The sequence below is a fragment of the Lactuca serriola genome, chromosome 2 (genome assembly GCF_051521515.1).
Source record: "Lactuca serriola cultivar US96UC23 chromosome 2, Lser_US96UC23_V15, whole genome shotgun sequence".
In the NCBI taxonomy this organism is placed as follows: Eukaryota; Viridiplantae; Streptophyta; class Magnoliopsida; order Asterales; family Asteraceae; genus Lactuca; species Lactuca serriola.
This window is the reverse complement of record NC_136409.1, coordinates 21850707-21864144: the sequence shown is the minus strand read 5'-3', so window position 1 is coordinate 21864144 and position 13438 is coordinate 21850707. Positions and strand designations below refer to the sequence as shown.

The 13438-nt window shown below is 37.9% G+C and overlaps 1 protein-coding gene across 1 annotated transcript; it reads right to left on the bottom strand.

Moving 5' to 3' along the window:
- Positions 1 to 2724: 2724 nt before the first annotated feature.
- LOC145089055 (uncharacterized) lies at positions 2725 to 3222 on the bottom strand. Its single transcript, XM_079027553.1, has one exon. It carries the CDS (start codon positions 3220 to 3222, stop codon positions 2725 to 2727), a length of 498 nt encoding a protein of 165 aa, XP_078883679.1.
- Between the last annotated feature and the right edge of the window lie 10216 nt (positions 3223 to 13438).

Here is a 13438-nt window from a genome sequence, read left to right as displayed (position 1 = left end):
TTTTTCATATTTGATTTGAAAAACCCTTATAATCAGAAAAATCTCTTATGGGTTCATGCAAACGAAATAAGTCTGTGTTTTGATGTAGTCATCTCCTCTCCTGGTGAGGGTATATTGAACAAAAGCAGTCTTCATTAACTTCCTCAATTTATAATTCTTAATCCCTACTAGTCTGTCATTGGACCAGATCTTTTCAAAGTCAGTACCATGCTTGGCATGAAACATATTTAAACATTTGAATTCAGGGGGGAGTCTTTGATCATCCGGAAGGCTGAGATTGTATTGCTCAAAAACACGAAAAAATTTAGAGTTTAGAGAGATTGGTATGTCTCAATATCCATCAGAAGGAGGTTCAACATAAGTTAAGATTGGCCTATAATCATCATCTAGAAGCTTGTGGGTAGGGTTTACCCAAGAGTTTATTAAAGACTCATCCACGGTTATATCAAATCCATGTGCCCTCCATATTTGTTCAACAAACCTTGCAGCCCTCCAGTCACGTTTTCTTTGAAGAGTAGCCAAGGAGTCACTGGAATGGTCCGAAGACATTGTGGGCTCTCAATTTCTGAAATGAGGAGGAGTCTGTTGTGGAGATTGATGAGGATCTTGTTGCGGTGGGGTTTCTTATGGAGATTTTTACGGTGAAGAAGGAAGGGTTGGATCTTTATGGTGTTCAGGAGAAGACCAAGGAGTCGGATCTTTGTGGTGCTCTTAGGACTTGAAAAAGTTTTGGCACGTGCACTGCTCCTAGGTTTTGACCTATGATAGATTAATGTGTTTTCGAATGTTTAGGAGTTGGTAAAATACTGTAACACTTTGGATCATTTAAGGAGTATTTTTTAAAGGACGTGACTTTCTTTTGGAATTTTGCAGGAGTGCTTGAAAATAATTTTGTCATTGTACATTCATTTTTGTTTGATCATTTGACTGCCGTATTTTTTGAAAGATTTTTGGCAGCAGTGGGTTTTTCGAAGTTCTTTTGATTTGAAAATTTGGCTTGTTTGAAAGTTTTGTTTTTGAGATCAGTATCCTATTTTTTACCTCGGGATCTGAGTTCCTCTTTGAAAGCCAATTTTTCTTGAGTCTTTGGAGAACCGCAATCAGAAATATTCAACTACGGTTTCTTGAAAACCTTTGAATGAGCTGGAAGAATGAGGACTTGAGTCATCCAAACTAGAAAGTTCAGGAGTCTGTGAACATTGGCCAAATTCAAAGTTTTCAATTGGTAATTCATGTATAATGGGTAGAATAGTCACTGTGCTTTTCACTAGGGTATGCGGTCCAGATGACTCTACTACTGCAGAATATGTTAAGGATGATTTTTTGTTGGGACACATTATGGAAGGAAAGGATGGGTAATCTACTACTAACTCTGGTCTTTCCGTAATAATTTCTTCATATATATCTGAAGTGGACTGTAAATCGAGACAAATTGTGCCAATGATGGGTAATTGAACACTTGGATTACCCGAGGATTCAGGAAGAATTTCCTCAATAACACAGTTGTTACTTAGTTCATGAAGTCTACCAAAGTGACACCTTATGTATTGGGGGAATGTTATTTCATTGACTGGGTAATGAAACTCACGACCCAGTGGAACATATGGACGATCAGCATTGTTCCAGGAAGTAGAGTTATCATCATTTGAGTACCCAATGTACCATCGCCAGTTATAAGTGTTTTCTACGTTCCTATTGTTAACAAAATTTTCAATTGCTTCAGTCTCATTAAAAAAAATTCTATTAATTGATTTAAACCTACAATTTCTTTCCGGGTAAGATTCCATTGATTTAAAGCAATATCTACCTGAGTTTCATTCAACATCTTAGCATCCTTTCCTAACAACAAATCATTTTCTAGCATGGCAACCTTAAGTCTCTTATCCTAAGGCCTTCCTCTCACATGATATAGCTCTTAGGAAGCTATATTATTTTCATCTAGTGCTTTGTTGTAGTCTGAAAGGACGACAACACATGTGTCATTATGTCTTTCTAAGTATGGTTCATAGTCATGCATGTTGAAATTATTAGACTGGATCATGAATTTTACCTGCTCAACGATGCTGAGAGTGCCATCTTTAGCCATATAGCAGTAATTCTTTTGAAAATTCTTTGATACATCCTCTTCAGTAGTTGCAACCATGCAGATCTTTCGTTTTCTCTTGTTGTTGTCAAAATCTTCATCTTCATATCTGGATGACCACACTTGATGATCACTCTTCAATTGGGCAACATACGCTCTTGCCTTTTCTTTTTCTTCCATTTGTTGGGCTATTCTAAGATATAATGCCTTGTCCTTAACCATATTTGCTTTGTAATATTTGGTGAAACAATTTTCTTTATGGCACTTGTGGCAAATAATGACTTCATTTTTCTCTTCAGTTGAGGTACCGGAGTATGATGGTTTGTTGGACTCTGCTGCCTCTCTGGTGTGATTTGCATTCTATGGTTGACGTGGATGGTGAGTGTTTCAGGGATATATTGAGTGGTTATTCGGTGGGTTAAAGTTTTGGTTAAAAGGTGGTTTGGTAAACTGGTGAATTTTACAAAATGATGATGGTGGTAGCATGTTGAATTGTTGGCTAACCAAGGCAACGACATTTTGAAATTCTTCTTCTGATTGATTTCAGCATCAGGTTCATATGACTACGGTGGGTTGTCATACAGAAGTTGATAGGATGACTTCGTGAGATATGAATACTGTCGAGTTTTGACTTGTGGAGTTTAAGCTATCAGGGCAAGTAGTCCACCAAGGCCAGCACAATCTTTTAGCATAGTAGATTCTTGTGCTTGCAATTCACCGTAGAGTTTGAAAAATGAAAGAGTGTGGATCTTTCTATCTCCTTGGAGTATCATCTTTGTTTTGGTCCAATGTCTACCCAAACCATTTAGTAATTGTAGATTTGTCTCATGATTGCTTCGAACCGTAACATCATTTGATAGCTTTATAATGATGAGGTTGAACCTTTTGAAGCGATATTTAGGACTTTGACCAGGAAGAGCTTTAAAGTTGTTGAACTCATTTAGTGTTATGATGAGTTTCTTGTCTTGAGCTTCTTCAGACCCTTGATAAAAAATTTTTAGCACATCCCAGATCTCATTGGTAGATTTACAGTTGATTATGATGTCAAAGTTGTCTGGAGCCACACAGCAAGAGATTTCATAAAAGGCTATGGCATCATTCTCCATTTTGTCAAGATCATCTTTTGTTGGTCGATTCATTGCTGGTTGACCTCCACCTAGTCATTCCTGAGTACCATCTGCTTGAACAAGAGTGATAACAGGGACATGGGGTCCTTCTTTAACAGACCTCCATATATCTCTACCAAGCCTCTTGTGATACCATTCCATTCTTTGTGGCCAATGGTGGTACTCACCTGCAACAAGTATTGGTGCTCTATTAGAGCCTCCAACATTGTTGGAAACATTCAATGATAAAGCTTGTGCCATATTTCCTTTTTTGATTTTCAAGAACGAGCTTTAGTGGTATAGAAGGCTTTTCAAAATCAGAGTTTTGTTTAAAAAGCAATCACTTTGGCTCTGATACAAATTTTTGAGAGAAAAACTTTTGAAAAACACTTGAACAAATGTTAGTACTGTTGGATTAGTGTCTAAGTCCATACCTATTTTGGTATGTACTTGACCTGATGGTGCATGGTCCTTTTGGGTTGCCTTCACCAAAGCAACTTGATAGGATGAATTATGGAGAGAAAGGATTAAATATGACTTATTAATATATTGTGAGAATAATATATTAAAGGAGAAATCATATTGTTTAATTAATATTAGTCAAGAATTAATAAGAATTAAGTTTGTGACTAAAAGAGATTAATTAATCTTAAGGGACTGGAATTCTAATTATAAGATAATTGCAATTTGGGCTATGGATTGCTTTATATTAAGGAGTGGACGAATTCTATGGGGAAACCCATTAGAAATCGTCCAAGGCCTTTAAGGAAAGGAGTCCATGGGTTGCTTAGGGGTTAAGCATCCAAATTAGGGTTTCCTTGTTAGATAACCCTAATAGCCTCACTATATATAGAGCCCTTATGCGCTAAAAACGTGGGGAAGACTCCTTCTAGGGTTTGTACACGTTTTGGGCAGCCTCCTTCACCTCTCCTCTTCATCCTCTTGCTCTTGGTGTTTGTGAACCATTAGAGGAGTGACATTTGTGACTCTAAGCTTTCTAAAGTCAATACAAGAAGGATTTAGGATTGTTATTGCTACATAACAATCAAGGTATGATCTAAACCCTAATTATATGTTATATTGATTATCATATTTAGATCTAGGGTTTATAGTCTTGGATAAATTGCATGTACAATAGAGAAACCTAGATCCAAGCATTAGGGTTTCTCTGAGCACATAGGATATTCTTATAACCAAAACCCATCAGTGGTATCAGAGCCTTGATTGGTTTCTATTGTATTGATGCTTTATGTTGCTGAAAATCGTTTTTTGGCCTCACTGTTCAACCTGACTCGGCGAGTCACTCTTGGACTCGGCGAGTCAGCCCTACTCGGCGAGTTCCACAATGTGACTCGGCGAGTTGGTGCGTCAGACAGAGCTATTTTCGGGATTTCTTGTTGTTTATCTTTGAGATACTTGCCTTTATCATATTAGATCAATATAAATCCGATTTTATGATATATATATCAGTATATTCTTGATCTAATTGAAGATATTTATCATTTATTAAAATATTTATTTCCTTATATGATAATTGATTAATTATTTTGATTAAATTGGTAAATTGTTTTGCAAAAAATGATTAAATAAATCATATATGGATAATTATGTGATTAAATGTTAATATAGATTATTTGTTATTTGATCCTTGTGTTATGAAAAGTTTCAACTTTCCCCTTTAGGTTTTATAGTTTAAATTTGAACTCAAAAGTTTAGTTTTGAAATTTAAATAGTTGAAACCCAAATGTTTTGAAATGTTTCAAAACTTTCCCTCAAGTTTTGGAATTTAAATTTTGATTAAAAGTTTAATTTTGATGTATGTTTAAATTCTAAACGTAAATGTTTTGAAATGATGCAAAACTTGACCTCAAGTTTTGGAATTTAAAAGTTGATTAAAGGTTTAATTAGGAATGTTAAATTCCAAAACCCTAGTAGTGTTTTGAAAAGTTCAAATCACACCCTTATGGTTTTATTAATTAATTGAGGTGTATAATTAAAAGAGGTTTAATAAATCCATAAAATTTTTGGTTTACAATTTAATTGAATTAAAAGTATAATTGTTAAATTTAACCACCTAGTATTTTAAAAATGTAAAATACACCCTATACTATATATAACATTAAAAGTCTAACATTATATATATGTATGAGTAAATGTTTGTCTTACCATTAGTAGGCCTCATTCACGAAGTTGGTCCATAAGGGGTGTTTAAGGAAATTGCCTATAATATGGCGATTGAATGGGTATCAACTCTTACCCACCGCACTCTTGACTAGTGGAGGGTCGTTAGCCGAACGGGTAGGATAGGACGAAACCTTCCATTATAAGTATAATGAAGTACAAAAGTAACTAAATGTTTTACAAATTCCAAATCTTAGTTACTTAGGCAAAAGTGAATTGATTCAATTCCATGAAATTACACTTTGTGCCCTTGGGAAGACGTTAGTGGAGCGTGTGTGGTTTACTGGCACACTAAATGGTGTAACGCCCGTAGATCAGGGCGAGTCAACTTAAAGACGATAAGCGTCAAAAATGAGTTTTTGATAGAATATTATTTAGAATGAATAATCTTAACTAGGTTATAGTATATGTTGCAAGGATTCCGTACATATAAAGAACGTCGAAATCCGAATTATAACGAAGAAGTTATGACCTGTCGAAGTTTTGCGATAGAACCGGCACGACGCTGAATGACGTAAAAAGTGAATTTATGTTAGAGCGATATTTAGCCTTAACGATCTAAACGAAAGTCGTAGGTTTCGTTCAACCGAGAGCGTGCATAAAAGGAACGCCCAAATCTGACTTCGTATGAGGAAGTTATGATTTTTCTAAGTTTCGACTTAGCAGTATGCAGCCCGAATACTCGATTTGAGATCGAGCGGTTTTTAGCCGAAACAATCTAAATGAGAATCGAAGATCTCGTTGTTAGTAGCGAAACGATGAAAAGATAGACAAGAACGGACATCGGACGAAGAAGTTATGATTTTATAACGAAGTTTTCCTGTCCGGGCCTTCTAAAAATAATTAATAAAAATTACATTCAAAATTAGCCGACGGAGTCTAAACGAAAGTTGTAGAGCGTAGTCTCACCTTCGCGTGGATATAAAGAACGTCGAAAACGGAGTTCGTATGAAGGAGATATGAATTTTTGAAGTTTAATAAATATTTAATATTTATTTTTAATTAACATCCGATATTATCCGAAGAGAGATCAGTCGGTCTATCCGAAGTACGCAGCGCGTACTGCTGTACGCCCCGCGTACAGCGAGGGGCACTCGAGTATTCCGAAGTCGTATGCAATGACGTATGAGGGTCGATGACGTAAGCGCTGACGACCTCCGAGGCGTACGCCCCGCATACCCCGAAGTTACGCCCCGCGTACGTGCGAGGGTCAGCCTATAAAAGGGGATCCGAAGGCAGCTCTTTCTTCACACACAATCTCATCCTTCTCTCTAGTCCTTTGCCTCGTTTTGCGTGCCGTTTGCACCCTGAAGCCCCGGTAATATTCCCGAGCCCCGAAGCGAGATCCGAAGCCCCGAGAATCCCGAAGAGCATTATTCCCGAGCCGAAGCCCTGCCCGCGAGGAGCCGGTTTTTTTGTGAAAATCTTCCAGATCTACGAAGAGACACTACTTCTGCAAGCCGTAGTGCTGTCGGATCATCTTCTGATCAAGTGAGTGTATAGTCACTTTCATCTTACACATAAATATGAAGTATTTTATAAAATACGTGTTATGTGTATACATATATATATATATATATATATATATATATATATATATATATATTGTTGTTTATATGCGTGAGTGCATAGTACTTTCTCTTAATACATAAATATAAAGTATTAGCTATGAAATACGTGCTAGGTGTTATATATTAGTTATCTATTTGAGATGGATTCGGAATTGATGTTTTTATACGGGTGTTAAATGATTTAAATTGTGTTTGTATTTATATCTACAATAATATTAGGTAGAACATGGGTAGATGGAATAGTTGGTGACGATGCGACTTCGTGCCTATTGAGTAAGCCTTGGTGACGATGCGACTTCGTGCCTATTTGATAAACCTTGGTGACGATGTGCCTAATGAGTAAGCCCAGGTGACTATGAGACGTAGTGCCTATTGTTTAAACCCTGGCGACTATGAGACGTAGTGCCTATTGTGTAAACCCTGGTGACTATGAGACGTAGTGCCTATTGTGTAAACCCTGGTGACTATGAGACGTAGTGCCAATTGTATGAACCCTGGTGACTATGCGACGTAGTACCTATTGTATAAACTGTGGTAGAAAATGGACTGTGTGCCAGTTCCTCAGGTAAACCCTTAGGAATGAATGAAGAAAGTATAATCGATTCTTAGGGTAAAACCATAAAGAAGATAATGGGGATGGGTATTTGGGTGGATTGTTGATAATTGAATATAATAAATGTATTATTGTGGGTTGAAAACCCTATATGCTCACCAGGCTCCCAAGCCTGACCCACTCAGTTTTCTTTGTATCACAGGTATCAATACGAAGACATAATTCACTGAGAGAATAAAGGAGATGTAAATCATTAGTGTAAATAAATGTAAGTTATGTTTATGCTTATGTTCCTGTATTGAAGATGACATCCCAAACGTTTTAAAATGAATAAAATACGTTTCTTCGAAAATGTTTTAATAACGTATTTATCATGCTTTTCTGGGGATAAATTCCGCAACACTTTTATTAAAGAAGTACTCTGATTTTTTTATAAAGCATAAACAAAATTGGTCTTTTCTGGCCATAAAAATGGGGATGCCACAGTTGGTATCAGAGCATTAGTTTAAGCGAACTAGGAATTTGTAGGAAATTTCTAGACTTAAACTTAGAATGCTAAGTAATGATTGTGAGGAGTGTGTCTAAAATATGTTAGGTAGTACACCTAAATTGACACAAGCACTAGTTTATTTTAGGAATGATGCCTAAAATGCTTTTATGTGCTAAATGTTTTGTGTGATAGCTATATTGGTGCTATTATTTTTTCGGATCTATGGTCTGTTGCCGACCAGATCTGGAGACCTTATGTGTTTAGGATTCTAAGCGTATGTATACGATATTAGAACTAGCATGTAATCGTTGGGAGTAATAAAGTGAAATTATTCGGTGTGTAGATCAAAAATGGTGAGAACAAGAAGCGGAGTTGGAAATGCTGATGAAAATAGGAATCAACCGCCTGTAATTCAACAAGTACCTGTCGTAGCTGATGCACCTGAGCCGATAACAATGGCTGGTGTACAAATGATGATCCAAATGATGTTGGATCGTCAGATGGAAGAAACAAGACGCCAGCTTAGGCAGAATCGTGAAGAACCGTCAATTCAAGCAGAAGAGCCCGAGGAGAATGGAGGGCAGTCTGAAGGAGAAAACTTTAGTGGAATCATTGGTCAAGACGAACAACCAGTGGTTAGACGCAATAACCAGTATGGAGGAAATGATGGTCGTGGGTGCAAGTATAAGGATTTCATGGCATCCGAACCACCATGTCTATCCGGAAGCCTGACGCTGGTACAAGTTATGGACTGGGTCTTCGAAATGAAGACTATGTTTGAAAGTTGCGAGTGTAGTAACAGACAGAAGACCGCTCTTGCAATTCCTCTATTAAAATATGGAGTACTGAGCTGGTGGAAGTTACTGGCCGGTTCAATGCCCAAGGGGGAAGCTAGCAAGATGTCTTGGGAAGAGTTCGTGGTACAATTGAAAATGCAATACTGCTCTGAGCAGGATCTCCTGGAAATCAACAATGAGTTCTAGAATCTGAAGAAGGGAAAATTGAGCATCACTGAATATGCCACAAGCTTTACGGAAAAGATGAAGCTTATTCCATACCTAGTTCCAACTGAACTTTCCAAGGTCAACAAGTTTGCCAATGGATTACCAGCGGACTTCGGTCCGATAGTCAAGCAAGCAACCACTTTGAAAGCCGCCATCTGGGCAGCCAAAAATATTGAAACCCAAATAAAAGAAAACGGTCTGGAGAGAGCTGAAGTTGGAGAGAAAAGGAAACATGAAGGATCTTCAATAATCAACAAAGAAACCAAATTCTCGAAATCTGGAGGAAGAGATGAAGCTAAGTGGTGCAAGAAGTGTAAAAAGAAACACTTCGGGAAGTGTAGCGAGGATATGACTTGCTACAAATGTGGGAAGACGAGGCATTACGCCAACAAGTGTGCATCCAACAAAAGGGTGTGCTACGGATGTAACGAGGAAGGGCATATTTCTAGAGACTGCCCAAAGAAAAACGCACCACCACAGCCAAAGGCATTCCACATGATCCTCGACGAAGCGAATCAAGAATGAGGAATTTATATCCAAGGATCAAATTATGATGTAGCCAATTAAAGGCATAGTATAGGGTGAACTTGAACTTTTGTGTAATCATTTCAAGTTATATTGTAAACCCTGGTTTTGATATTTATGGTTTTAGTACCTGATGTGTTAAATGATTGTGTGATTTTTGTATAGTGACTTGGTTCGACTGAGAGACAATACTTGGGACGAGTATGAGTAGGTGTGAAAGGTAGTAGATGCATATACTCCCGGAAGAACATGACTCGCACTTGGATCAGGGAAAGTCACAAGGTTACCAAGAAGCTAGTGATTGATTCCATTTTATTCTGGTATGTCATTACCATTGTTTCGGTAATGACTAGTAAGATGGTTCTTGTTCCGACCCAAGTGGTCCTGTTTAAATTTGAGTTCGACTACGAGGAATATGTTACGTGGTCTAGAGGACCAAGTTAGATGTAACATCTGACTTAAGTCAGAGGGTTGAAGTTAATGCGGTTGATAGTGTCGCGCTCGTTGTTGAAAGAAGTTTGTAGGTAGAAATGCTACATGCTGAAATGTGATTATATCACATTAGAATATGAAGGAAGGTATATTCCATTATGGAATATAACTTTATTAAAGACCGAGTCTAAGCGTTGCATCGTGCGATGAGAGGTCGGTAGAGCACGACCCATCGGTCTGTTAAAATAGATAAGGGAAAGTATTTATCCTGAGAAGAAGAAGGAGTCCTCAATAAGGACCTATTTTGTAACTCGAAGGTTACGATTGAAAGCCCAACATAGTACGAAGAGCAGGTGCAAAATTAAGCATCACGGTGATTACTTAGGATGGAAGGATGACATATGGAATCATTATACAAGCCCTATTTCATTGATGACTCCGGGACGTAATCATCCTAAGGGGGAGATAATTGTAACGCCCGTAGATCAGGGCTAGTCAACTTAAAGACGATAAGCGTCAAAAATGAGTATTTGATAGAAGATTATTTAGAATGAATAATCTTAACTAGGTTATAGTATATGTTGCAAGGATTCCGTACATATAAAGAACGTCGAAATCCGAATTATAACGAAGAAGTTATGACCTGTCGAAGTTTCGCGACAGAACCGGCACGACGCTGAATGACGTAAAAAGTGAATTTATGTTAGAGCGATATTTAGCCTTAACGATCTAAACGAAAGTCGTAGTTTCGTTAAACCGAGAGCGTGCATAAAAGGAACGCCCAAATCTGACTTCGTATGAGGAAGTTATGATTTTTCTAAGTTTCGACTTAGCAGTATGCAGCCCGAATACTCGATTTGAGATCGAGCGGTTTTTAGCCGAAACAATCTAAATGAGAATTGAAGATCTCATTGTTAGTAGCGAAACGATGAAAAGATAGGCGAGAACGGACATCGGACGAAGAAGTTATGATTTTATAACGAAGTTTTCCTGTCCGGGCCTTCTAAAAATAATTAATAAAAATGAAAGTCAAAATTAGCCGACAAAGTCTAAACGAAAATTGTAGAGCGTAGTCTCACCTTCGCGTGGATATAAAGAACGTCGAAAACGGAGTTCGTATGAAGGAGATATGAATTTTTGAAGTTTAATAAATATTTAATATTTATTTTTAATTAACATCCGATATTATCCGAAGAGAGATCAGTCGGTCTATCCGAAGTACGCAGCGCGTACTGCTGTACGCCCCGCGTACAGCGAGGGGCACTCGAGTATTCTGAAGTCGTATGCAATGACGTATGAGGGTCGATGACGTAAGCGCTGACGACCTCCGAGGCGTACGCCCCGCGTACCCCGAAGTTACGCCCCGCGTACGTGCGAGGGTCAGCCTATAAAAGGGGATCCGAAGGCAGCTCTTTCTTCACACACAATCTCATCCTTCTCTCTAGTCCTTTGCCTCGTTTTGCGTGCCGTTTGCACCCCGAAGCCCCGGTAATATTCCCGAGCCCCGAAGCGAGATCCGAAGCCCCGAGAATCCCGAAGAGCATTATTCCCGAGCCGAAGCCCTACCCGCGAGGAGCCGGTTTTTTTGTGAAAATCTTCCAGATCTACGAAGAGACACTACTTCTGCAAGCCGTAGTGCTGTCGGATCATCTTCTGATCAAGTGAGTGTATAGTCACTTTCATCTTACACATAAATATGAAGTATTTTATAAAATACGTGTTATGTGTATACATATATATATATATATATATATATATATATATATATATATATATATATTGTTGTTTATATGCGTGAGTGCATAGTACTTTCTCCTAATACATAAATATAAAGTATTAGCTATGAAATACGTGCTAGGTGTTATATATTAGTTATCTATTTGAGATGGATTCGGAATTGATGTTTTTATACGGGTGTTAAATGATTTAAATTGTGTTTGTATTTATATCTACACTAATATTAGGTAGAACATGGGTAGATGGAATAGTTGGTGACGATGCGACTTCGTGCCTATTGAGTAAGCCTTGGTGACGATGCGACTTCGTGCCTATTTGATAAACCTTGGTGACGATGTGCCTAATGAGTAAGCCCAGGTGACTATGAGACGTAGTGCCTATTGTTTAAACCCTGGCGACTATGAGACGTAGTGCCTATTGTGTAAACCCTGGTGACTATGAGACGTAGTGCCTATTGTGTAAACCCTGGTGACTATGAGACGTAGTGCCAATTGTATGAACCCTGGTGACTATGCGACGTAGTACCTATTGTATAAACTGTGGTAGAAAATGGACTGTGTGCCAGTTCCTCAGGTAAACCCTTAGGAATGAATGAAGAAAGTATAATCGATTCTTAGGGTAAAACCATAAAGAAGATAATGGGGATGGGTATTTGGGTGGATTGTTGATAATTGAATATAATAAATGTATTATTGTGGGTTGAAAACCCTATATGCTCACCAGGCTCCCAAGCCTGACCCACTCAGTTTTCTTTGTATCACATGTATCAATACGAAGACATAATTCACTGAGAGAATAAAGGAGATGTAAATCATTAGTGTAAATAAATGTAAGTTATGTTTATGCTTATGTTCCTGTATTGACGATGACATCCCAAACGTTTTAAAATGAATAAAATACGTTTCTTCGAAAATGTTTTAATAACGTATTTATCATGCTTTTCTGGGGATAAATTCCGCAACACTTTTATTAAAGAAGTACTCTGATTTTTTTATAAAGCATAAACAAAATCGGTCTTTTCTGGCCATAAAAATGGGGATGTCACAAATGGCTCTAAGCAAAGGTAGCAAAGGGTGACTCAATGTTTGTCATAGTTCGGTGGAGTGTGTGTGGTTTACCGGCACATCGAATAGGTGACTGTAACATGTGAGGGCACCATGTAAGTTTGCATGGTTATTCACACCCGCTTTGTGATCCTCGGCATCCCAGTCACAAACGAGAGGGGCATATCGAGATTTAAACATGCCATTGAAATGTTCAATGAATCTCAAAGGATCTAGGAGTTTTCATAGATTTAAAACAAAAATTTCTTTTTCGTTTTTCATGGTGGAAATTAGTGAATCGTCATTCACTTACCTTCAAATATTCTGCAACTAGCTTACGGCATCCCTTTTCTAGGTTGTAGCGTATTGTGTTGGATCCTAGCCTTAGTATCTCATTTGGGTGATTTACTAAGGACTCAATCAATCAACTAACTTGAATTTGTTTCTCCCGTTTTGTAGATGTCAAAGTTTGAGAACTATGGTCTTCCCAAATCTCGTGGAACAAGCATTCCACATGAAGATGGTATTCCATGATTTGATCGAGGAACAAGAAATAATGCTTCACTTCCTCCACCTCCTCCAATTGTTCTCCCTAACCCACAAGATCAAAGAATTGAAAGGTTCAATATCACTAAAGCCCTATTGGAAATGAAACATGAAGATGGTAAACACGTGTGTGCCCACGTTCTAGGAATGAAATCACACATCGATAG

Coding starts and splice junctions, on each gene's coding strand:
- LOC145089055 (XM_079027553.1), bottom strand. CDS start 3,222: ATGAATCGACCAACAAAAGATGATCTTGACAAAATGGAGAATGATGCC.